General features: G+C 47.7%; 1 protein-coding gene across 3 annotated transcripts in view; it reads left to right on the top strand.

The window, feature by feature from the left end:
• The window catches only part of PIP4K2A (phosphatidylinositol-5-phosphate 4-kinase type 2 alpha), a 196327-nt gene extending 171653 nt beyond the window's left edge, over nucleotides 1-24674 (top strand). For all 3 annotated transcript variants that reach the window (XM_086714769.1, XM_086714767.1, XM_086714768.1), the window contains 4 exons: nucleotides 7965-8078; nucleotides 17392-17635; nucleotides 19726-19829; nucleotides 22420-24674. In XM_086714769.1, the coding sequence (XP_086570895.1) occupies nucleotides 7965-8078; nucleotides 17392-17635; nucleotides 19726-19829; nucleotides 22420-22500 (543 nt within the window). In that variant the 3' untranslated portion in view covers nucleotides 22501-24674. The remainder of the gene's footprint in view (nucleotides 1-7964; nucleotides 8079-17391; nucleotides 17636-19725; nucleotides 19830-22419) is intronic.
• The last annotated feature ends 1498 nt before the right edge of the window (nucleotides 24675-26172 follow it).

Raw genomic sequence — 26172 nt, forward strand, 5'->3', positions numbered from 1 at the left:
ATTTTAAATATTAGCTTGAAAATTTTAGGCAGGGGCACCTGGGCGGCTCTGTCGGTTAAGCATCCGACTTCAGCTCAGGTCATGATCTCACGGTTCGTGAGTTCGAGCCCCACATCGGGCTCTGCACACTAGCTGCACAGAGCCTGCTTCAGATTCTCCCTCTCTCTGCCCCTCCCCCCATAAACAAATAAACATTAAAAAAAAAACAGGGAAGCTAAATAACCAACATCTGGGCACTTGCCAGCCTTAACGGTTTTTTTTTTTTTTAATGTTTATTGATTTTTGAGACAGAGAGCATGAATGGGGGAAGGTCAGAGAAAGAGGGAGACCCAGAATCTGAAACAGGCTCCAGGCACTGAGCTGTCAGCACAGAGCCCGACGTGGGGCTCGAACTCACAGACCGTGAGATCATGACCTGAGCCGAAGTCGGACGCTTAACCAACCGAGCCACCCAGGCGCCCCTTTAATGTTTATTTTTGAGAGAGAGAGAGACAGAGCACGTGGGGGAGGAACAGAGAGAGAGGTTGACACAGAATCCAAAACAGGCTCCAGGCTCTGAGCTGTCAGCACAGAGCCCGACCCGGGGCCTGAACTCACAAACCATAAGATCATGACCTGAGCCGAAGTCGAATGCTTAACCGACTGGGCCACCCAGGCGCCCCTAGCCTTAACAGTTCTAAGTGGCCAAATCATACTAGGGCTTAGCCGGTTTTGTGTTACCGAATTGCAGCGCTGTTTGACAAGGGTGTTGAGGCATATTCTCTTTCTACATTTACACATAGACAAACAAGTTCAAAATGAAAACCACGCACCTTTCACATCCAGCTGCTGTACATTCTCACTGTGGAAATTACAAGGTGCAGGAAGAGCCGTCGGGTCACTTCCCAAGCCACGGACGTATGTAAACATTCTGCTTATGTTGTGAAAGAAGGTTGTTACATGTGCTCTTCCGTGAGAAAACAACTGTCGTCTTTGCTGCTTCTGTACGAACTTTACCCACATTCACCCATTTGCCTTTCCGTGTATCAAATTTGTGGCTTGGATGTTTTGAGAAGCAGAACTGACTTTATTGTAAATCTCTAACATCTCTGATTACCCTAAAATTGATACCATATACGTGATGTTATTCGATCAGATTCTCTTTATCCTAGCTCCAGTGTAAGGATTACCTGAAATTCCCTCCCTCACAGAAATATTTCTGGAGAATAGATTTTCAGCCTCACAGACTGATTTTTATGAAGTGTTTTGGAAAGCCTGTTATTCTTTTTATTTTTTATTCATTTTTTATTTTTTGCAAACTTTATTTTCATGTAGGTGAGCCTTGAATAACAAGTAAATCAGGAACATAAGAAACCCCGAACATGAGACAATAATTAGTACATATATATATATTTTTTTAATGTTGTGTCTTTGGCTCCCAATGTGACAATACGGCCCATCAAAGGGACACCAGGCAGCAATTTTTGACGTCGGGGTTTACAATTAGACGTTTATTTTTATTTATTTATTTTTTTTTAATGGTTTATTTTTGAGACAGAGAGAGACAGAGCATGAACGGGGGAGGGTCAGAGAGAGGGAGACACAGAATCCGAGACAGGCTCCAGGCTCCGAGCTGTCAGCACAGAGCCCGACGCGGGGCTCGAACTCACGGACCGTGAGATCGTGACCTGAGCCGAAGTCGGACGCTTAACGGACAGAGCCACCCAGGCGCCCCAGATATTTGGGTTTTTGTGGGGTTTTTTTAGTGTTTTTTTGACTCCTCTGAAAGATAATTTGATTTCTTAATGTCACTGAAATAACACTTCTGTATCATTCCTGGCTCCTAACCCTTAAAATAACCAGGGTTAATTAACTCCATGCAGGTGACAGCAACCGTGTATCAAAGCACAGAACCCAGTGAAACAGGCAACTATGTATGCAACCCAATGGGATCATCTCCATTGGAAACAAGATGTAAATCCTTTAGGTAAACATTTAGTTTTGGTTATGTCTTCACAGAGCATTTGTAAAATTTTTAGTAATTAGGAATTTTTAAGTTTTTATTAAAAGTGCTAAAAATGTTTATATTAGAAGGGCAGTTCTAATGCCTTGTTGTTTTTTTTGTTTGTTTGTTTGTTTGTTTTGTTTGGTTGGTTGGTTTTTTTTTTTATCTCCTTCCCTCCATGCCTTCTACCCTTGCCTCCTCTGCCCCCCGGGGATCCGTAATTTCTCTCTGGCCACCGCCTTGGCTCCTGGGTCATTGTCTGCTGAGCTGGCGACAGAGGCACACTCTCATTTCTAAAACTGAGAGTTCCAAATTTGGTGGTGGTTAGGTCTGTAGATTTTTCCCTTTTTTAATCTCAAAGCCCTGGCCAAATCTGTCCTTAGAGATCATTTATATCTTTTACGGAACCCTAGGGAATAGTAAGTAATTCTATTCAGAAGCATCTATACATTTAAAATATCCACGTGTTGGTGACCTTCAGGTTCCGACTACAGTCGCGTGTACGTCCTGACTCTCACGGCCATGTTCGTTTGTGTTTAGTTACACATAAACCGTTTGGGCCATGACCAACGTTGTTACATAGCATGTTGCTTACTGATGAGGAGTAAAGACTTGGAAAGAGACACATTAAGCAGCTGGTTCAGAACATCAGAGCCAGTATGACAATGTTACCTACGCCAAACGTTTTGAAAACCTTGCTCTGGCCTTATCGGCAATGAGTTTGTCTCTGCCTATGCAAGCCATGCTTGAGAGCGTGCCCAGCAAAGAACCCTGACGATGTTTGTATATAACTCCCCACGTGGCAAGCTCGACCCTAAGCTTTTTTTTTTTTTTTTAACGTTTATTTATTTTTGAGACAGAGACAGAGCATGAACGGGGGAGGGTCAAAGAGAGAGAGAGACACAGAATTTGAAACAGGCTCCAGGCTCTGAGCGGTCAGCACAGAGCCCGACGCGGGGCTCGAACTCCCGAACTGTGAGATCGTGACCTGAGCCGAAGTCGGACGCCTAACCGACTGAGCCACCCGGGCGCCCCAACTTTTGATGTGTCCGAACTCACAGAATCGTCACAACAGCGCCGAGGTTCTTGCCGATCCCCGTTTAGAGAGAGGAAGCCAAGTCACAGGGAGGTTAAGTAACTTGCTCAGAGTCACACAGCTGATAACTGGAGCAGATGAGATGTAACCCCCGGCAGCCGGGACCCAGTTTGTGCTCATAACCTCACGCTTCAGTCCGGGGCCCGTGTAGAAACCCGGGCCGTGCCGGACGGGCCCGCCGTCTGGCATGAATGACGCAGCAAGAAAGTGGGAGGGACATTCGTCCTGCTAATTTTGTCCCAACCATGGAAGCAGGGTAGGCCGGTCGCCAAGGGGACAGTGTCTCTCTGCTGACACCTTTGGCTGTCTTTGCGCGTTTCCAGGCCACAGCAGTGGGGGTGAATGCCATTTCGGGGCTAGCCCACCCCAGTAGAATCCTCTCCTGCAAAAAGGAGAGTCACCTTGCCTCGTTAAACAGGGGCCGTGCCGGACTCTGTGCTGAGCTGGGTTGGACGCAGCCTCCCTCGGCTGGCTGGGGCCTGGGAGCAGCTCCTGGCGGGAGTCCCAGCCCAGGGCTGGGCAGACCGGGGAGGGCCATGTGGTAGATCTTTCTGGGCCTCGCCTCCCGGCCAGTGTGGTACTACAGTTCCCTCATTACACTTGGGGGCTCCCAATCTACACGGAACTGGCCAGGAGAACTTGGTTCAGAGGGAATAAATAAAGACTTAACCTAGTCCAGAAAGGTTGCTGACCGCTGGCTGGGAGCCAGCCTTGGGAGTGCAGTGAAGAAACGATTCTGAGCTGATGGCTTTAGCTCTGGTGGTTTCCTCCGCCCTCTGGCTGGTTCTGCATTGACCTGGAAAGGGTATGAAAGACACCCGTTAAAGAACCAGGCCGGGGACTTCGAGGCTTTCAAAGGTCTCCTAAGTGCAGATAATCCGCTTGCGAAGCAAAGGGTAGACTGCACTGCTGCCCACAGTGGCTTCTGTGCTGCTCTGTGGACCTCACCTCTGTGGGCCGTGAACACCGCGAGTTTATTAAGTTCATTACTTCATCACGTAGTGGTTTTCTTCACTTTAAAAAAATGTGTCTTAAATATAAATGCCTCTCATTATCAGAGGGATGTATTGAAATTGTTCTACCAGCTAAGTAATAAGAAGAAAAAAGAAAAACCAAAAAACAAATTATTTTTAACGTTTATTTTTGAGAGAGCGTGTGCAAGTGGGGGAGGGGCAGAGAGAGAGGGAGACACAGAATCTGAAACAGGCTCCAGGCTCTGAGCTGTCAGCACAGACCCCGACGCAGGGCTCGAACCCACGAACCGTGAGATCATGACCTGAGCCGAAGTCAGACGCTTAACCGACTGAGCCACCCAGGCGCCCCCCGAAAAACAGATTCTTAACTATAGAGAACAAACCGATGATTGCCAGAGGGGAGGTGGGGGGTGATGGGGGTCAAGAGCACATTTACTGTGATGAGCGCTGAGTGATGGAATTGTCACATCACTATATTGTATACCTGAAACTAATATAACACTTTACTGGAATTAAAACTAAAAAAAAATTTTTTGTTTTAAAGCTAAGCAGTAAGGTTTGCTTGAGCATGAATCATTGTCAGAGGACTTTATCTTTGTCCTTTTTTTTAATTTTTTTAAAAGAAATTATTTTAGGGGTGCCTGGGTGGTGCAGTGGGTTAAAGCATCCGACTTCGGCTCAGGTCATGATCTCACGGTTCGTGGGTTCGAGCCCCGCATCAGGCTCTGTGCTGACAGCTGGGAGCCTGGAGCCTGCTTCGGATTCTGTGTCTCCCTCTCTCGCTGCCCCTCCCCCGCTCATGCTCTCTGAAAAATGAATAAACCTTAAAAAAAATTTTTTTTAATTTTTTAAAGTTGCATAATCTCTTCTAAACTCAGTTTCCTTGTCGGTATGAATTTGAGAGAAATAGTTAAGATTGTTGTGCAGAACCAGGGAGATGATGCACTTGAATGAATTGAGGCACATGAAATGCTTATTAGCACCGTACCTATGGCTGCTGGTGCTGGTGGGGTTTCCCCCGTGCTGCCCATAAGGCAACAGCCTGGAGGGTTCCAGAAACCTGGCCTGGGCCCTGGCAAGTAAGGGGGTGGAGCCAGGATCCGGACCGTCCCCGACATCCTGGTGCTCCCACGCTCTTGCCCCACCACAGGCACTTGGGGGTGGGGTACGCGTAGACCAGTGTTGGGTTCCTCCAGCAGCTGCCCCACTAAGGATCTGCCTTTGCCTCTTGAGACTTTCGATAAGCCCTTAAGTCTTTTAACCAATCTGGTTGCCCTTTTTAAAACTCGATCCAATCTAAATACGTCCCTAGTGCCTGTGAAATTCACAAGCGAGCTTAGTAATATAGTACAGGGTGCCCGGAGTTTTACGAGGTAGGATTAAGTTTTCCCTGTCACATGAAGTAACCCTGCTGGGGTAAACCTGAAACGGCATTCACCTTCATTAATGTGCCTGGAATTATAAACACCTATCCAGCGTGTCATTTACTGCCTCAGCCGGGCTCCGACATCGCTGGCTTCAGGTTTCCCTTTTGCTCACACAGAGACAGAAATCCCTGTGCCCTTCTTCTCTTACACATACGAAGCGAGTTGAGGCAGATACCTTAATCCTTAACGCTGCTCCCCACCCCCCCCCCACACACACACAGACGCCCACGTCGTCCCCTTGGAGAGTCCCCTCCATCTCTGTTCCTGGGTGGAGACCTGGCTTCAGCCCTTTCTCCAGGGGCGCCTCCGGTTCCGGGTTTGGGGCAGTGAGAAACCCTGGGTCTGTTCAACTTCAGATCCTTGCACTTCATTCTCTGAAACTTCGTTACGTTTATGATTCCGATGGAAGAACTGAGGGCTCAGTGCGGTTGACCCCAACATTTCACGTTAATGCGCTGTCTTCACATTTAGGGTTTTTCGTGTCACGTTTATGACATTATTTTCAAGTTCTTAATGACAAATTTAGGGAGTTCATCTACCAGGCCCCTCCCATAGCTTTTGGGAACAGCGGCATTGTGTTTTTATTTCCTCAAAACTCTGACTCCGCATAAAAGTATTTGAAAGTAGATCAGTGTCCCCCAAGAATGCTGTTATTCATCTGTCCATTTTGCATATTCATGCTGCCTTATTTAAAAAAAAATTTTTTTTAATGTTTATTTCTTTTTTGAGAGAGAGACAGAGAGAGTGACAGAGCATGAGCAGGGGAGGGACGGAGAGAGACACAGAATCCGAAGCAGGCTCCAGGCTCGGAGCTGTGAGCACAGAGCCCGAAGCGAGGCTTGAACCCGTGAACCATGAGATCACGACCTGAGCCGAAGTGGGACGCTCAACCAACTGAGCCACCCAGGTGCCCCAGGAATATGATTATTTAAAGTGTCAAATGTTTGGATCTCTGATCTCTGCTATACCTGCATTGTAGAAATAGCTATTCTGGCAGTAGTCTTATCAAAAATTGCAAAGCTTCAAATTTTGGCGAAGTTAAAAACGAGTAGCAAAGCTACAGATTTGTAATTGTGTAATATATGTGCATATATGTATATGTTCAGACAGATGTGAGCAGTTTACATAGAAGGAAAAGTGAGCAGTTTCAGGCATTTGAGAAATGGTTCTGCAGGGGCGCCTGGGTGGCCCAGTCAGTTCAATGTCTGACTTCAGCTCAGGTCACGATCTCACGGTTCGTGGGTTCGAGCCCCACGTCCGGCTGCTTCGGATCTTCTGTCCTCCTCCCTCTCTGCCCCTCCCCTGCTCGCGCGTGCTCTCTCTCTCTCTCAAAAGTAAACATTTTTGAAAAAGAAAAAACTGGTTCCACAGATCTGTGCAATGGGTTTTCTTTTATCACTCTGAATAGCGGGGTAGAGCAGTGTGGGGAACAAGAAAGAGAATACATTCTTTCCTTGGATTATTTTTTTTTTTCATTTAGCTCACACTTATGGAAAAGAGAGCCATTCAGACATTCATTAATATGGTAAGAAAGACGATATCTTATATTGGATTCCTTTCAAGAGGAAGAAATAAGCCATGAGTTGCTGACGGGAGCGGGGAGGGGTTTTGATTGCCCTTGAACTCTCCCAAAATGCAGGTTGCACGAAGTTAAATAGAATAATCCACACGAGTTTAAAATTAAATGCCCATATTATCCTGCAGCATAAGCTAGTTTTGTTCTGCTTGTGACCCGTGTTTTGGTCGTCCCCCCGTTACTTTGCGTTGATCGGGTCAGCGTAAGTTCCGTTTAATCGCCAGCCCACCACCCTCTTGTTTATTTGTAAAGGACAGAACTTCTCATCTTAGTATGTTTTGTATTAAAAGAAGACATTTTCCTTCGGCATTGCCCAACTGCAAACAGAATTTTCTTGGCGGGGTGGTGACCAGGAAGGCTTAGAAGGACAGGTGGCTAACCTCTGGCTGCATGATCTCCCCGACTGAGAAATTAGATATGATTCTGGATGGTGCTTTTCTGAGGTCAGATAACGTGTTATTTGTAACATGAACCCGGCAAAGGCTACCCAAAAAGTGTCGGGGGCATGGAGTTGGGTTGTACCAGTAAGAAAATTGAAGGTTCCTGACAAAGAATTCCAAGAATACAAATTCTATACTTAGAAGACTTCTTGTAAGAAAGTGAATCCAGTCAGGTTCATGCCCACGAAAACCATGACATCTGTTACTAAACTTCATAATGTGGAGTATGTGTGACCCTCCACTCCTGGTGGGAATGCTTCCAGCGGCCGTAGCTCACTGGTGCCCCCTTGCGGTATTCAAGCCACTTCGCATGTTGTTGCCTTGGGTAAAAGACTCCCACAGTGAACGAGGGGGACTGTTTCTGGGGGTGGAAACTTACCCTCCGGGGACTGGAAGACATACGTGTTTTGTTTTTTTTAATTTTATTTTATTCAAGCTTCTTTCATTCTTTTTGTCATTTGCTTTAGGCCAAAGAGCTACCGACCTTAAAGGATAATGACTTCATTAACGAGGGCCAGAAGATTTATATTGACGACAACAACAAAAAGGCCTTCCTGGAAAAACTGAAAAAGGATGTCGAGGTAAGAAAAATCAGTATAAAGGACGGCCCCGTTGTAGAAACGTCCGCCGTCTGGGTTGGCTTCTGAAGCTTCTGCAACCGAGGCCAAAATGCCTGTTGTACGCGATCAAAGTCAGGTGTAAGCAGGTGTATCTCACGCGTGGTCTGGTTTAGAAAAGCGCGCCGGACCACAAACCGAAGAGAGCGCCTGAAGGCCTCTGCCGGGCATCGCCCCGCTCGGGTTCCCACCTTCTAGTTGGCAGGAGGGTCTGTTCAGTGGAAGCCCGCTCGCGCCGACTGCCCGCGGCCCCCAGAGTGAGGGTTCCGCGGAACCATGGTGTCTCGTCACGCAGCAGAGCATTTCAAACGCAGACGTTCAGGAACCGCATCTCGGTGTTCGTGAACACATTCCCGGTCACCTGATGCTTGAACATTTCCAGCAGTCTCTGTGAAAGTAGCCCCACTGAGCCTTACACGTCGTGGGAACGGAGCAACGGTGGCTCCTGATACCAGTGGCATGGCGGGGGGGGGGGATGGTTGTGACACATCAAATACTGTGTGAAAATGGGCTTTTCGTCCATAATGAAGTTTTCTTTCTTTCACTGTTATTCTGGTTAAGAATGAGAAATGTACTTTTCCTGCTCTCCCGTTGGACTTCCTGTTATGCATCTTTTAGAAATCAAGCCGGGAGAAGTTATTTTCTTGAAATTTGTTAGGTTTGTAAGACAGTGCAAAGAGAATTCTGATTTAGACAGTTACTGAACTAAGTTTTGCTGAGCTGTTAACTTTTGTTCGTACGTATGCGTGAACGTGGTATACTTTTTATTCTTTTTACTTTTATTTCTTTATTTTTTTAATACTTATTTTTGAGAGAGAGACAGAGAGAAGGAGAGAGAAGAGTGTGAACAGGGGAGGGGCAGAGAGAGAGAGGGAGACACAGAATCCAAAGCAGGCTCCAGGCTCTGAGCTGTCAGCACAGCGCCTGATGCAGGGCTCAAACCCACAAACTGTGAGATCACGACTTGAGCCAAGGTAGGACACTCAACCGACAGAGCCGCCCAGGCGCCTCTGTTTTTTTACTTTTAAAATCCAGTCCCCCACACAGCAATACAGCTCTACTACTTAGAGGCTTTGTGGAAAGTTCTTTTCATGTCATCAAACAAAAACAATTAAAATGGTTTGAGCCAAAGGATGAGTGTGCATTAGACTGTATCCCCCGCGAGGGCTGAGCAGTTTTTACAATATTCTTTTCACTGTTCTAACATCTCTTTCACTGTAAGATACCCAGACCGATTGAAGGAGTTCATAATTATTTTCAGGTCATGAATTTATTCTCATTAAAAACATTTACCTTTTTTTTCTTTTTTTTTTTAACCTAGCTCGTGTATATACTTCAGTTAGAACCTAAATATTGTTTATTTGTGAAGGACACAACTGTCTCCTGAGAAAGAGAAGTGGAGGGGATCCTGGGTGGCTCAGTCAGTTGAGCGACTTCGGCTCAGGTCACGATCTCACAGTTCGTGAGTTCGAGCCCTGCGTCAGGCTCTGTGCTGACGGCTCCGAGCCTGGAGCCTGCTTCGGATTCTGTGTCTCCTCCTCTCTCTGTGCCCCTCCCCTGCTTGCACACTGTCTCTCTCTCAAATATAAATAAACATTAAAAAAAAAAATAGAAGTAGAAAAGAAGTAGAAAATCATGTAACATTTTTCTCCAGTCTTTCATTAATAAGTTTATTTTTCCATTGTTGTCAGTGGTTATTATAATACATATTCAACATTAAATATTTCCCTTACTTGGGTGTCAGCCTGATCTGATAACTAAGTACTCGAGGAAGACCTTCTCAGTTTCAGCTTTTTATTCATTAATCAGTGAATCTTTGATCCTGAGAATAATATGGCTTGAGCAATTATGGTAAATATGCTTTAGGGGTTGTGCACGATCTGCCAAGAAAAAACGTTTTCATCCTTTTTTCTGTTGGCTGTGTACCACTAGGATATTTAGACTCCAGAAATAACGTAACTGAAGCAGTTCAAATTTACAGCTGAATTACATAAGGATCCTCTTAGCCCTTTTGTTGTCTCTAATAATGTCGTTGATTAGAGGATTTGGAGAGTTTAATCCCATACGTGGCTCTCGCGCTTAGCTGTTCTGTTGAAATGGAAGCAAGGCATAAAGCATTCTTCCCTTAAAAAAAAATTCTCAGTGGCTGATACAAGTATCTTTAGTTTTGAAATTCATGCAGAAGCATCATTAAATTTTTAAGCGGGTAATTATGGTGAGGTAGCTTGACATCTGATCTTGGTAAACGAAACTAGAGTTTAATCTAGTTTCATTTTTGTAACACTCTGCTTTCTAAGTTAGCTGACTGGCCTGTTAGTTTTTTTGGAGGGGATGGGGGTTGGTGGTACTTTTTGGTTTTTACTTAAGACTTAAAAGGTGAACTTATTACACCTCAATAAGTAATCTTTTTTATGTTGTTTTTTAAATGGTTATTTTTAAGAGAGAGCGCAAGCAGGGGAGGGGCAGAGAGAGAGGGAGACTGAGGGTCCCAAGTGGCTCCTTGCCGACAGCACAGAGCGCCATGTGGGGCTCAAACTCACGAACCGTTAGATCGTGACCCAAGCCGAAGTCCGATGCTTAACCAAGTGAGCCACCCAGGTGCCCCAGTAACCTGTTTCTGTAGCAAAAAGAAGAGAATGTCATGAGAGTCTAGCTGTTCTGGTTGTTTTGTTTTGTTTCCCTGCATCCAAAATCCTGTTCTGTTCATATACTCTGTAAAGAAAGCTTTGCACATAACTCCATATTGGTGAGCCCTTTTCTCCAAAAGGAAGTGCTGTATGGAGAGGGGCAATCACTTTTGCCTTCTGGCCTGCGCGTGGTCGGCGCCGATCGTGACTGCAGAGAACTGACACCCGTATCTCCCCTCACTGGCTCACGCCGGGATCCCCGTGGTGTCCGGGAGCACCCCCACCACGGGGCATCTCAGCTGTGGGGTCTCTGGGCCCGCAGCCTTGGAGGTGGGTGGGAGTCGGGGGAGGCCGGCGGGGGATTGGTGGGCCACCAGTGTCGACAGAGCCACGCGTGGAGCCTGACTCCTTCCCATGCGGACATCGTCTCTTTCATTCGAAACTCCTGGGGATGAGTGCTGTTGTTACCCAGTCTGTGGATGGGAAAACCAAGCCCAGAGACTAATTTGGGATTTGAGGCTGTCAGAGGCCACGCTCCTAAACTGCTCTGATACGAAACGCAGATGAGAAACGTCTGTGAGATCGCAGTTAAGATTTTGTTTCCCGATAAATGACCCAAAGGAGGATTATTACAACTTTTAACAAGTGATACAAGAGAACTGTTAAATAGTGCTGGTTGGAATTTTAATTCTGCATTGCAGATGTGTTAGGAGGTGGTAATTCAGTAGAGCGAATGTGTTAATAAATAAAGTGAGTTTAAACGTTGCGAAAGAGAGCTTATTAATGGCTCCCTGACCACGTCGTTTTCTAGAAGGGTTTGCGACAGGACTCGTTAAAGATCTTGAAGAAGACACTAGCTCAGAGATTTGGCATAAAGAGGGATTAATCATGAAAGAATCAGATTAGGTGGGATCTTCTGAGGGGAGAAGAAGCCCAAAGGTCTGGCAGATAATTATTAACAAGTTGGAAAAGGAGGAAAGGCGAGGGGCCTGAAGATTATAGAGATTTAAACATCGTCATGCTTTGAAATCTTACGTACTTAAAAAAAAATCAATAAATTTGAGTCAGAAGCTTAAAGGGATGAAGAGAAACCAGAACAGATGTGTATGAAGTTCCTTAATGTCAGCTGGAGGCAAACCCCAGCAGTGGAACCTTTAACCCCTCCCCAGCCACGTGGAATCTTCCAGGCCACGGCAGTTTTGCGACACCCGGCGGGAATTTTCTCTACCGAGACTCTCGAGTTTATTGCCACATTCCCCTCTACTTCAGAAGAGATGGAAAATAAACTTTACGGAGACAAGAGCTAGTGGGGTTCTCCGCGCTTCTCCTCTTGGCCCACCTAACTTGAACCTGTCCCCGTGTTTAAAGTGCGGACTTGTTGGAAAAAAGCCTTCTACCAGAATAACAGCGACACGGGCAATCACAGTAACGGCCTCCATTGTTGCGAGCGAGGCCCGGTTTCCAACACCTGAGCTACACATCCTCTCTCCTTCCTCTCCACACCCCTATGAGCTTAGCGGGATTATCCCATCGTACAGTTAGAATAACTGAGGCAAGGGGCGCCTGGGTGGCGCAGTCGGTTGAGCGTCCGACTTCAGCCAGGTCACGATCTCGCGGTCCGTGGGTTCGAGCCCCGCGTCGGGCTCTGGGCTGATGGCTCAGAGCCTGGAGCCTGTTTCCGATTCTGTGTCTCCCTCTCTCTCTGCCCCTCGCCCGTTCATGCTCTGTCTCTCTCTGTCCCAAAAATAAATAAACGTTGAAAAAAAAAAATTAAAAAAAAAAAAAAATAACTGAGGCTTGGGGAGGTGGACGCCTTGTCAAGTCACAGAGCTAGTGAGAGAAATAAGGTTTCATTTCCCATCGGACTCCCAGACCTATACTCTTTTTTTTTTTTTAATATTTATTTATTTTTGAGAGAGAGAGAGTGGGGGAGGAGCAGAGAGAGAGGGAGACAGAGGATCCAAAGCACGCCCTGCATCGACAGCAGAGATCCCGATGCAGGGCTCAAACTCACAAACTCTGAGATCACGACCTGAGCCAAAGTCGGACGCTTAACTAACTGAGCCACCCAGGAGCCCGGAGAGCAGCTTCTTACCTAGAGATGCATATTATGTTTCACTGATGGTTTCAGTTTTGTATTTTGGATACAGATGTTTCCTTACTGAAAAAGGGAGCCTGGGCACTAGTCTGACTGCAGAGCTAAGGCCCAGGAAAGGGCCTGGCATCGTGAGCATCGCGGATATGGGGGGGGAGGGACTCCACTGAGTGCAGCGGCCCAGCCGTGGTCATCCTCCCTTCCCTGCTGACCTTTGCAAGTTCATTACAGGCAGCCCCTTACTTTTGTAATCAGGCACACCTGCAAGGGTGTTTGAAAACCAGCCTTCTGAAGGTCAAACAGTAGACTTACATGATAGCGAGGTTCCATTCTGGCAAAGATACGTGGTAAATGCTCTCGCTTTGCTTCGAGTAGGTGCTTCCTCTTACAGTCTCAAAGGTTTCTTTGTTGCTTTGTTCTATGTTTTTACTTGCCCTGGGTGGTTGTTTCTTCGAGAAAGGGGTTAGGGAAATTAAGGGGAGTTCAAGGGGACTGGGGAAGAGGCAGCAGGCATCTCATTCACTTGTCCAGTAAATACTGACACCTTACCACCGGGAATACCGTGAGGGCAGAAACAGCCAGAGCCCCTGCCCTCACGGGGCTGCCGTGTTCAGGGAAGACAGAAGCTTCCCCAAATAATCTAACAAGGTAAATGTGCAGCCCAGCCAAGTGTCATTAGGGAAAAGTGTGCGGGTCCCTCCACGCCCGTGCTTTAGGGGCGTGGCCCAGGCAAGAATCGGGAAAGGCTTCCAGAAGCAAGCGTCCCTGCAGTTGTGATCTGAAGGTCAAGTGGTGCAGGTGAGAGGGCCAGAAGGTGGGCTGGAACAGGCTTCAAGGCAGCCAAAGAGGTAATGGGGCCAACCATCCTGGTCCGCTGGGCCGTGTTCGAGTTTGCTTCTGCCCCGCGAGGAACAGGCACCCACTGCAAGGCCTAGAGCAGGGGCGGAGTTAAGATCAAACTCGCATTTTGAAAAGATCCTCCCTTCCCAGAGGACTGGGACCCTTACCGCTTCTCAGGGACCTTCCAAGGATCCGGGAGGAGCGGGGATGGAAAGAAGGGGGCCTGTGGCCCGGTCGAGCAGCCCGCTCCCCCACCCGTGCCCCCCCCCCCCCCCAACACGTGGGCTCTCTGGGAGATGTTGCCAGCCGGGAACCCGGTGTCTGCCAGCGTGCCGCGTGTTCTGCAAGCACCGTGCCCGGCGTGGGAGGGGCCAGGAGACAGAGACGCACGGACCCTGATGTCCAGGAGCCCAGAGGCTGAGCTCCGTCCCCGCCACAGCCTCCTGAGGCCCGTGGCCACTGGGGAGCATCCTGCCCGCCACACCCGGGGCGGGGTCAGAGAGCATGACTGGGTGTTTCGGCCTCAGTGTTTCCTAGACATCTTTTGTTTCCACGGGGTGCTCCGAAGGGGGGTAAAGCGGTTCCGAGATGAAGCCGCTGTGAGGCGTGCCGCCGGCACCTACCTACCCCTCGCGGAGACTCCCTGTGCTTGGCAACTCGGGGAGGCCCTCCTCCTCAGGAACCATTTGATTGAACTCATTTTTTCCGTACTAGTGTTGCAAAGAACACGACTTGGGAAGAGCTGCCTTACTGCAGTTTCCAGAAGCAGCGTAGCGCAGTGTAAAGAACGAGCTTTGAACGCGGGATCCTGAATTCACGACTTCTTAGCTTTGAGTCCCTGGAGGCCAGCTGTCTCTGTCCCCACAGCACCTGGTTCTCTTCCACATCCATGGAGATGCAGGTCCGTGGGGGAGCAGACCAAGTAACCCGGATCTGGCTACACGGCTGGGCGCCTCGGTAGAAGATTCACGGGTCTTACCGCGTTGTCATTCACTCCAGAGGGGGACGGTTGCCCACGTGAGTCCCTGGTCACCCCAAAGCCCAGCACCTGCCAGGGGCCACGGCACGATGAGCAGTCTTTGTCCGCCAGACAAATCTAGCTGAGCGAGGTGGGCCCAGAAAGGTGGTTCTGTGATTACTTTAAAGGGGGAGTTTGGGGAAGACCATGGGAGGAACAGGAGCTTCCTCTCTCTCTCTCTCTCTCTCTCTCTCTCTCTCTCTCTCTCTCGGGCTCAGAAAATTGATTCAAGGCATGAGAACCAGCACTGTGTTTTGTTACTGTTTGGTGGTTTTGGGTTTTTTTTTGTTTTTTGGGTTTTTTTGTAACAAGTAAGTAACACTTACTTACAAATACTATTATAAGATATTTAAAGTGTTTACGGTGGTGATTTGCTGTATGTATCCATTGTCAGAGGATTCCCCCATCAAGTTAGGAACACAGCCATTACCTCAGATACTTACCTTTTTTTATTCTTCTGGTGAGAACGTTTAAGTCCTACCCTCTTAGCGATTTTCAGTTATACGCGACACGGTGTTACCAACTACAGTCGCTACGTTGTGCATTAGATCCTCAGACCTTACACATCTGATAGCTGTAGGTTTGTACCCTTCTACCAGCGCTCCTTAGTTCTTCCACACCACCCCCCACCGGCTCCTGGCAACCACTTTTCTATTGATTCTATGAGTTCAACCCCCCCCCCCCCCCCAACATACAGACACACATAAGTGATACCACACAGTATTTGTCTTTTCCTGTCTGGCTTAGTTCGCTTAGCGTAACGCCCAGCAGGTTCACAGTGACAGAATTTTTCTTTCTTTTTTAAGATGAAACAACATTCCTCAGTGTACATATACCCCATTTTCTCGATCCAGTTATCCACCGACACTTAGGTCATTTCCATACCTTGGCTATTATGACTAATGCTCCGGCGGACATGGGAGTACAGATACATCTTCGAGATAATGGTTTTGTTTCCTGTGGATATGCACCCGGAACTGGGATTGCCGGATCGTAGGGTAGTTCTGTTTTTAATTCCTTGAGGCATTTTCATACCGTTTTCCATGCTGGCCGCACCGATTTACATCCCCACCGACAGTGCACAAGCTTCTCTTTTCTCCACATCCTGGCCAACACCTGTTATCTCGTCTTTTTGACACCAGCCATTCTGACAGGTGTGACCGCCTCACTGCGGTTTTGATTTGCATTTCCCTGATGATGAGTGACGTGGAGCATCTTTTTGTGTACCCGTTGGCTACGGAGTACTCTTTCGGCAAAGGGTTTGCCCGTAGGGTTCTCCTACCTTGCTTACATGCCTAAACGAGGATTTGTGTGATTTTTTTTTTTCCCCCTGAGCTTCAATGAGGAAGAGTCAGCCTGGCCCCAGGGGATTCGTGGTGGGAAGACATGGAAAGGGAGCTAAGAAAGATGAGAGCAGGAGGCAGCCTGGGCTGGTGAGGAACGGAAGGCCTCTGGGCACAGCTGGCGTGCGAGGTCCCCTCCTGGTCTTCAAGGGGGAATGGCTTCTCCTTCAGCTCACTGAGCTGCTTCCCTACAGGCTGGGGGGCCGGGGCGGGGGGGGTTCCTGCAGGTCTCCACAAATGCATTTCGTTTCACTCATTTTCGGCCAGAACTCCAAGACCGGTCATTTCACGTGCTTGCCCTTTGTGTAAGGAAGTTCGTGTCCTAACTTCTGCCGGGATGGCCGGAGGCCAGCTGGCTGCTCTGCGTCACCGAACGAGGGTGGCATCAGGCCCTCCGAGAGTCGGGGTCCTGCGTCTTCTTGGGCCATGGGCACGGGGTGGGAGCAGAACCGGACCCTGTGCGGAGCCAGCTGGGTGGGGACCGGGGAGCTGTGGGGTTTTAGCCAGCAGATGGGCCAGCACGTTTTGCCCTCAGTTCTTAGCCACACTTTAATGGAGCGATTCGAACACGTGTCTGGCTGCGTCTCCTAAGAAGAGAAAAGAAAAATGGCGTGAGAAGTCCAGAGAGGAGTAGGAAAGGCAGGCTGACCCTCGGAGCCAGGTCTCGGCCCACATTCCGTTCTACCCGCGGCTGGAACGGGACGAGCGGGGACGGGGGCCCTGGGCCTGTGCTGCCTCGTGCGAAGTGGACCCGCCCTCAGCTCCTGCGGTCTCCCCGCTTCCAGAAGGAAACCTGAGCAGGACAGGACTGTGTTACTCACCCGAGCACTGACACAGGCGTTTGCTGGTCGGTTGGGACATTTGGGCTTTTACTTAGTGGGGACGGACAGCATACTCACGTCCTCAGCCCAGTGTGCTGAATTTCCAAGTGCTTTCACAAGAGACTGCTGGAAGCCACTTGGGAGGCCCCTGCTCTTTCCCCTCGGCCAGTCTTAGTTGTTGGGAGAGCAGCTCTCTTCCCTCCTTGCCAGCCGTGTGCCGTGCTCTCTGGGGTAATCCAGCCTCCGTGGGATGTGTGCCCGCCTCTCGGCATCCAGCTTGGCGTCTCAGGGAAAACACCACTAGCGCCGGGCCGGCCCAGGGTGTGGGGCTCCGTTTTCGGCCCGCGAAGCTTCCGCGGGGCTGGGAGAGCATCACAAAGGAGGCTCCTGGCTGGCCGCCTCTCGGGGAGACGCTCTTCTCATTTCTGCCGCCCCCTGGCTCACAGCCTTCCCCCGTGTGCATTTTCCTGAGCTTGTTTTCTCCAGATCTGAGGTTTGAAGGCCTGACTGACCCTGCTGCCTCCCACCCTCAGTTTCTTGCCCAGTTGAAGCTCATGGACTACAGCCTGCTGGTGGGAATCCATGATGTGGAGCGAGCCGAGCAGGAGGAGGTGGAGTGTGAGGAGAACGACGGGGAAGAGGAGGGGGAGAGCGACGGCACCCACCCCGTGGGAACCCCTCCGGACAGTCCTGGAAACACGCTCAACAGCTCACCGCCTTTGGCCCCGGGGGAGTTTGATCCGAACATTGACGTTTATGGGATTAAATGCCATGAAAGTAAGCTGAGCTCTTACCGCCTCTTTTTATCTATGAAGTGATTTGATTTTTGCATTGTTTCCCACCAGTAATCATAATCCCGGTTAAAAGTCTGCTGCCCTCCAAGGCTTATTCTCCAGAGCCTCAGTAGCTGACTCAGGGACACGAGAATGTTAAGGGTAACTCATCTCTGGTTTTGAAACGGGATGTGATCGGGCCCTTGAATTTTGTGATGTTGGAATGGCGTGAAGCCACAAACTATGTAACACCCACGTACCCACACTTAGCTGCGGACAGATAACATATAGAAGAAACGTTTTTGAAATTTTTATTCTTCGCCATCTCTTACGTGGATCCGAAATGTCAGGAATCCATCCAGAGCTAGGCACACACGAGGTCCCTAGTGGGCCTCACGCGGGAGGGAGGCTCATGCGGACGCCCTGGAGGGCCGGCGTCTCATCGCTACCGGCCCTTCCCCTTTCGGGAGCGCTGAAGCTGGCCCAGGGCGTGGGATGAGGGCGTCTGGTCTGCTGTTGTGTCCGTCTGTCCTCTGCTGTGCCCCCTGGCCGCCCATTAAGGGGTCTCTGTGGCCCTCTTGTCTAAGTGAGCCCAATCTTAATCCTCCAAATCTGGGTGACTGGATATTTGAAGGAACATCACCTTCTACCTTAGCTACTGAGACATGAGAAAACCAAGATGATTTGGAGGTAGGATAAAAACAGGCCTCTTATTTTTTGAGTAATAAAAATTGTGGTTCATCATTGTTTAAGAAAAAAAAAAAAAGATGTGGCATATCAGCCAAGTGAGCTTGAGTTGTTATTTTGCTCCCCAAAATTTTCTTCAGTGCAGAAAATGAGATGTAGTCAAATGTACTTTTCTTATTGTTTATAATTAAAACAGCCTATTTGTGGAAATACGTGGAAGATGGATCTTAGAGATGATAAATGCCTTTCTGCAGTTCTGATGCTAGACTCAGAATTACGAACGGTTGTAAGGACAGGCACACCTCAAAGGTGTTGCAGGGTCAGTTCTAGACCACCACCACCACGTGAGTCAGATGAATGTTCTGGTTTCCTGGTACATATGGAAGTTATGTTTACACTGCTGTATAGTCTCTTAAGTGTGCAATAGCATTATATCTTTAAAAAACAATGTACGTATCTTATTTTAAAAATACTTTATTGCTAAAATATACTGACCATCATCTGAGCTTTCAGTGAGTTGTGATCACTGATCACAGATCACCATGCAAATACAATAATGAAAAAGTTTAAACTATTGCTAGGATTACCAGAATGTGACGGAGACACGAAGTGAGCAAATGCCATTGGGAAAATGGTGCCAGCAGACTTGCTTGACACAGGGTTGCCATAAACCTTCAATCTCTGGAAAATGCAGTATGTGCAAAGCGCCGTAAAGCAAGGCGCGCCTGTAGTTAACGGTAGACTAGGAGTAAGGAGCGTAATTCCATCTACCTGTTGTATGAGCATCTCTCTTTACACCAAAGCAATCCATAATCGTTAAAGAAAATGCAGATTGACAAAAATTAAAAACCATCTCCGCCTTGGACCTCTACTGGTAACATCCTAGGGTGATACTTTTTTACTTTTTGAATTGAGAAAGAATTGGGGAAAGTTAAGCTGTTTAACAGGGATATGCAGGAGTTACGTGGATGCTTTTTCCAAATTACTATTTATCAGTTAACTTTTTTTGTGTTTGGGGATAGCTGATACACAGTGTTAACGTTAACTTCCGGTGGACAACACAGTGATTCTGCCATGCCCGCACCTGCCCACCTCTCAGCCCTGGTGCCGAGTCACTGGTGTGTTCCCTCCGCTGTGCCTTTCTGCTCCGTGACTTGTTCCTCCCATAACCGGAAGCCGGTCTCTCCCAGTCCCCTCACACAGTCTGCCCACCTCTCTACTCCATAAAACATGGAGGAGGGAGTAAAAGTTTTTTTTTTTAGAATGTGTTTGAACTTACATGGACATGGCCTTAGTTTTCAGACTCCTCCAAACCCTGTTCTGTCCTGAGTCCCTCACCCCCAGGACGTGCCTCTCCAGGTGGCGTCATTTGTCCCACAATCACTGCTCTCTCTCATCCCTTTACAGACTCGCCCAGGAAAGAGGTGTACTTTATGGCAATTATTGACATTTTGACTCATTATGATGCAAAAAAGAAAGCTGCCCACGCTGCAAAAACTGTTAAACATGGCGTAAGTATCTCCACTTTGTTTCCTTCTCTGCTCTTGGGCCCTTGCTGCAGTCTGGAGTGCGGGGACCAGCTGTGGTTGCCTCCCTCTCACTGAGCTGTCCAGAGTCTCTCAGGGGTTCTTGTTACCTTGGGGGGGGGGGTCATGTTCCGAGTGCGAGATTTGGAGCCGGCAAATGCCAACAGCTAATACCAGCTCCCACCACGACTCCCTACGCTTTGGGCACTTCAACTCAGCGGCCAGTCTTTTTCCACACTGGGGTATTAGCACACACGTGCATCTCTAGAATATTGTGCGAATTCGTTTTTGTTTGAAAAATGCTTCAAAGACAAAAGTGAAGATAACTAAGTGTTTTAAGATGAATTCTCAACACTGTAAAATGTTCAGAACTGAAGCACTATTCTGTGCTTCAGACACTTTCCAGATATGCAGTATTATCTTTCTTTTTGCACAGCGAATTGTGTATTTTTTATTACAGAAAGCTTTTGGGTGCAAGATCAAAGTTTAATAACATAAATTCCTCACCTTTATTGTTCTTGCTCTAAATTATCACTATTCTAGGCATATGTTGACTTACTGAATCCCCATGACAAGCCTGTATCCCTGTTTATCAGTTGAAGAAACTGAGGAAGAAAGCGTAAATGGTAACTTGTCAGGGTCACGGCACTAGAAAGTGGTAGAAATGGGACTGCTCCCCAGGACCTAGCCCAGCCCCTTGCTCTGTGCCAGTCCCGGCCCCATGCCCTACCAGCAAATCCCACCTGCCTGGCTGAACCTCCCAGGTGGTGAGTATCCATTATGCTTGTATCGTAGAGATTCATTGTGGCTTTCCAGGTGTTGCTAAAAAAGCTGCAGACCCCATCCCATAGAGACAGACTCGTGTCTTGGCTTGTTCACACCGGAAGGAGCAGTAGTGTGTATAACCAGCCAGGATACACCAGACATCAGCCTCTATTAAAGGCTCTTTTTCTGTATTTTACAATCAAACAGGCTAGGCTGCCCTCCTAGCAAGGGAACCAGCCCAAAACCATATTCTGTTTGCCAAAGAAACATTTCAGTTGCACCATCAGCTACTACTTACGGTATTCCAACCGCGTGCAAAGCATGACCAAGACCTCCCCCGGCCCAGTGAAAGTGCCAGAACTCCTGCGTCGGTGAGAGGAGGGCACCCGGCGGCTCTCACCTGCTGGCATCGCAGCCTCCCGCATGGCATTTGTGAAGTGCGTGCGTGCCAGACGCACCGTCCCCTTCCCCGATTCTGAGTCCGGGCCAAGAAGCTGGGGGAGGTCCCTCAACGGCTCTGTAGTCATTCCGATGCTCACCTCTGATGGCGAACCACGGGCATACTACAGAGACAGAACTGGCTCAGAACCCCGATTTCAGCTTTCCCGGCCGTGTAACCTCGAGAGCTTCAGGTCCCCTCACTAAGAAGGGAGCCCCACTGCCTTGCTGAAGGGGTCTTGTGGAGGAGACGTGAGGCGACCAGGCCGAGCGCCGGGGAGGTGCTCCGTGTTCGTTCCCCTCTTTCCCCATTCTCACCGTAACATCACACGCCATGTGAAACTGGAAATTTGCCGTGGCAAACGTGGCTCCACTCGAGTCTCCACTGGAAGGCACCAGCCCTGCTCCGTCATACACCACATGGCCTGAAACTGTGTACAGTTTGCATCTGCAGGAGCAAGACATTACTCTTAGCAAAGGAATGCCGTGCTGAGCTGCTGGGAACTATTCTCTGCCTTCGAGGCCCGGGCTCGTCCGTGGAGATCCCGGCAGCCCAGGCCAGGCATGGAAATTACAGGTTCCCCAGTGACTATGGGTGTCTAAAAATAGCACCTGGTGACTTAGTAAAACCGGTCTTGCCCTTTGCAGCTCAGGAAACTGGCTGGTAACTCCAGACCTCGAGTCTGGTCGCCAGCATCGCCTCTGGTAATAGGAAGTCCCCCACTGAGCCTCCTCGAGGGGCCCCTGCTTCCTTGCTCTGAGCGGGTCACTGTGAAGGGGAACAATGGCACTGCTGTGCCCTGCTGGGGGAGGTGCGATCAGCAGCCTCACGTCCCACCTGGTTACGGTGCCAGTTGACACAGACCCTGCTGCTGCTGTCACCCCTCTCTTTTGAGCACTCAGCCACTTACCCGGGTCCTGGAAGAGAAACGCAATCCTAGGTCATTGTCGGTGGAATTCCCCTTCAGCCAAATGTTGCTGTTTGTGTCATTCTCAAGGTATCTCCAATCTGTTCTCCTGAAAAACAAACATTGATTACATGGCTTCCGAATGTAGGCCACACGGAGTCCACTGTTTGAAAGGAACATCCCAGACGTGGCTAGTTCAAGGTGTTTTTTTCAGTTGCTACAGTCACGGTATGTGTGATAACAGCATCTGTGGTTCAGCCTCTCTGCCTCGTTTTCACACAGATCCTAAGAACCTGGACCATTCAGATATTCAGATGCAACATCCAAGATAGAATTCTGAGTTCTGTTTTAAGAACGGGGCACAGATTATTATTATTAGCTTTATGTTTAGCTGCAATTGAAAAAAATGCTCTACATACTGAGTAGTGATTATATCGATATTCCTCTCCTTTCCATCTGCCTAGGCTGGTGCAGAGATCTCGACCGTGAACCCAGAACAGTATTCAAAGCGCTTTTTGGACTTTATTGGCCACATCTTGACGTAACCTCCCACATGACCTTGGACGGACATGAGCATGGGAAGGACAGAGGTGGCTTCGGCGTAAGAAAAATGAAAACCAAACTCAGTGAAGCACACCTCCTCGTTTACATCTTCGGGCCAAGATGACTGATTTGGAGGCTACTCGCTTTAACAGCTACCTGATATTTCCCAGCATCGTTCTAGCTATTTCTGACACGTGTGTGTGTGTGTGTGTGTGTGTGTGTGTGTGTGTGCGTGTCTTAAAAATTAATTAATGAAAACTGATCAGCTTCAGTCAGGGTGTGTTTGGGCAACAACCCTCTGATTCCAGCTGTGGACGAATGAATGAATGAATGAGCACATGCGGGGGGAGGGGATGAAGGAAATGCATGTCAGACCAACCATGTTGGCATCACACGATAAACTGTGGATCAGTTTATTTTTTGGAGTTGAAAGATGTGACAGTATTCATAATAATAATGAAGATAATAATAATGATAATAATGATGGTGATTAAAAGAAAAAACTTACTGCGAATGTTACATTTCTACCACGCACGCTGACGCTCCTTAACAGCTGTGCCCCAGGCCCCTGGCACCAGGCGGGGGCGTGCCCTGCTTCAGGGTTCCGCCTCCACACGGTGTCCGGCGGGGGCCCCCGGGGTCCGGGAACAAATGCCCCTCCTCCAGCAAGAAGCTGATGCCCCTAGTGACTCTTACCTGTACATTTTTCACCTCAGTAAGTATGTCCAGGAAAACTGCTTACTTCTCTTTTCTTGCCTGGAGCTTCTTCACTGTTACACTCTTATGTTGCAATATAGGAATTTATGCTACAAAATAAAAATAAAGCTTACCTGAAAAGCGCATAGTTTCGGGCAATGGTATCTACATCTCCTACTGTGGGAAGGTGAGCAAAGCATTAGAACTCTGAACTCTCCTGTTAACGATGGATGGCAGATCTAAATTAGAAGATGTTTATGTTTGACCATTGTTTAAACAGTGGTATTTTGTTATGAATTATCCCTTTAACTGAAACCCTCAATTTTACTGTTTACATTATTAGGAAAACAGGGATATTTTTGAATCTAAAAATTTAATGTACAGCATGTGATTTTTGAAGTTTACATGTAAAGTCATTTTACAGTGTAGGTGAAATAATGTTTGTCATATTTTGAAATGTACCCTGCAGTCATGTTTTTGGGTGAGTGTTTTATTCAAAGTACACGGTAGGCAGTCTTCTACAATGGAAGTAAAAGGTGGTTTTGTTTCCTCCAGATGTACATTTATCAACCCGATGATTTTTTTTTTTTTAATGTTTAACCCAAATCTGGTTATGTAAGTTCATTGCCCTAAACTGTGCTGACTGTGTTTTAATCAGTTTATAAATTTTCAACATCGATCATGTATTTACCAACTTTCTGGCATTTTCTGAAAGGCGTCAAGCTAAAATATTAGACTTGCTTAGAGTAGGTTATCAACTTATACACTGTGCTAAAGCTGTGCCTTTGAAATTCTTTGTTTGAAACATGAGATGATTTTTGTAGGCAGTTTCAGAAAAGAAAAAAAAAAAAAAAAATCCACCCTCCGGTGATTACTTACAACTCACAAATACCCCCTGCCATACTGCCTCTTCCGATGACTTTACTTCAGGGCTTATCAGGGCTGCAACTGCGCCCAGTGTGTGTGGGTTTACTTCAGAAAACACGTGCTGATGGCAAGTCAGGACCTTCGGAGGCCAGCAACACCACCGTACCATTATGGACTTCCCCCGGGTTCGTCCTCCACGGTAGATGGTGTCACCACCATGACATGGTTGTCCGAATCCGTATTTTACGCATTTGAATTAATCGAGACTGGTTTGCCCCCCCCCCCCCCCATTCATTCTGGAATCAAGTCAGTTCGAGTATTCTGAAGTTATACTGTGGTTTCTTTGGCCCAAGACTACAGAGGTGAGACCCTGAAGTAAAGATAAGGTACCCATACATTATTTGAGTAACTATTTCCTTTGTGGCCAGTGTGCGTATGCTTTTAGAAGTTTACAGAATGCTTTCTTTTTGTCTGTAACAGTCTCTGTCATTCATTTCTGTCGATAAACTATTTGGACAGAGTGAGGAAGTTTGCCTTGTATCTCCTAGTGCTAACAATACACTCCAGTCATGAGCCAGGCTTTACAAAATAAAGCACTTTGATGACTCACAAAGTGGATCCCTCGTTCCTCTGTCTCCACTGGGTTTGTCTCTAATGCAAATAAATTTAAAGGCTCGGTACTAAGAGTACCTTTAGCTGCACCTTGAAGAAGGACAAGTAAAACCGAATCTCTTCACTACCTAGAGCTTTGCCTTCAACCTGTGAATTATTTTATTAGTAAACAATGGAAACTTCCACACCAAAATGGACTTGCTGTAAGATGAACAGAGAAAAGAAATCTCTTCAGTGAATACCCTATAAATATCATTTTATTTTCCATTTTTACCAACCACAGTTCTATGTCAGCATTTTTTGAAACTCTTATTGGGCCACCGCCGGCGGACGGAAGGCTCTCTTAGAGCATTCCACCGTCATCGGGGCCAGGTTAGCAAACAGTCCGTTTGGCTACAACACTCGTTTTGAAATGCGTATTTGTTCTAACGCGATTGATACGTGAGGGAAGGATCGGCCATGATGTACTTTTCCCATTTAGTCGTGTGCACTTGAGTCCACGAGGAACACGAGGTGGACACAGAAAACTGCACCTGGCCGAACGGTGCCACACAGGAATACGCAAGCCATGCACCCCTCAAACATCGCCAACTCCCTAGGTTTCTCCCCATGTGGGCAGTCACCCTGGGCTCTACCTGGGGTTAGAACCTCACGTCTGACTTCAAATCACTCCTTGCTCTACTTCACAACAGTCCCAGAGACACAGCCCCTTCCAGTGTTTCCTACCACAGGCACCCTTCAGGTCCTCTTCACGATAACCTGCCACATTTATTGTGGTATTTGTCCATTTCCTGGCCACTTAGCAACGCTTAAAACTACTGCTATTTTTATTAGGTTCCTCTTTTTTTTTTTTTTTTTTTAGACCGTATCAGTGATGAAGTTTGGGGGTGCTGTGCCCCTTAGTCCCAGTATTCCCATAAGCTCTGTGGGTTTTCTTGTGCCAAGAGCAATGATTTAATGTTCTGGATTCAATTCACATTGGTCCTAGAAAACTGGTTACTGCAGATTCACAGAAGGGCAAAAGTTGGTATGAAGCATTAATCCTTAACACGACATTTTTGGAAATAAGTGATTAAGGGTTAAGTGCAAGAGACCAGGGGTTGTGGATGCTGAGCTGGTAACGTATACAATGTATAAATGTATATAACGAAGTGATATAGTGAAGAGGAAGCAAGGCCAAGAGGTTGAAACATGGAGTTACACCCGGGAGTTCTTACCATCGGTGCTCCGAAAGCCCCCAGCCATCACTGTACACGGAATGTTCAACTGGCACAAAATCAGGGGTCACGGTATATACTGCACATAAAAATCCTTCTTCCAGGTCTCAAAATACCACTTTCCATCTCTTCCTCCCTCCCCATCTTCTTAAACAGCATTTTATTCAGCTCCAGCCACATTATCTGGAGACCGCTATGTTAAAAATATAAAAGTCGCTCTCCCTAAAGGGCGGAGACTTGCTGTGCCCTTTGAATTCCCAGGCACAGGAGTTACGTGCACAG

The sequence above is a fragment of the Puma concolor genome, chromosome B4 (genome assembly GCF_028749965.1).
Source record: "Puma concolor isolate L17-30 chromosome B4, mPumCon1.1.hap2, whole genome shotgun sequence".
In the NCBI taxonomy this organism is placed as follows: Eukaryota; Metazoa; Chordata; class Mammalia; order Carnivora; family Felidae; genus Puma; species Puma concolor.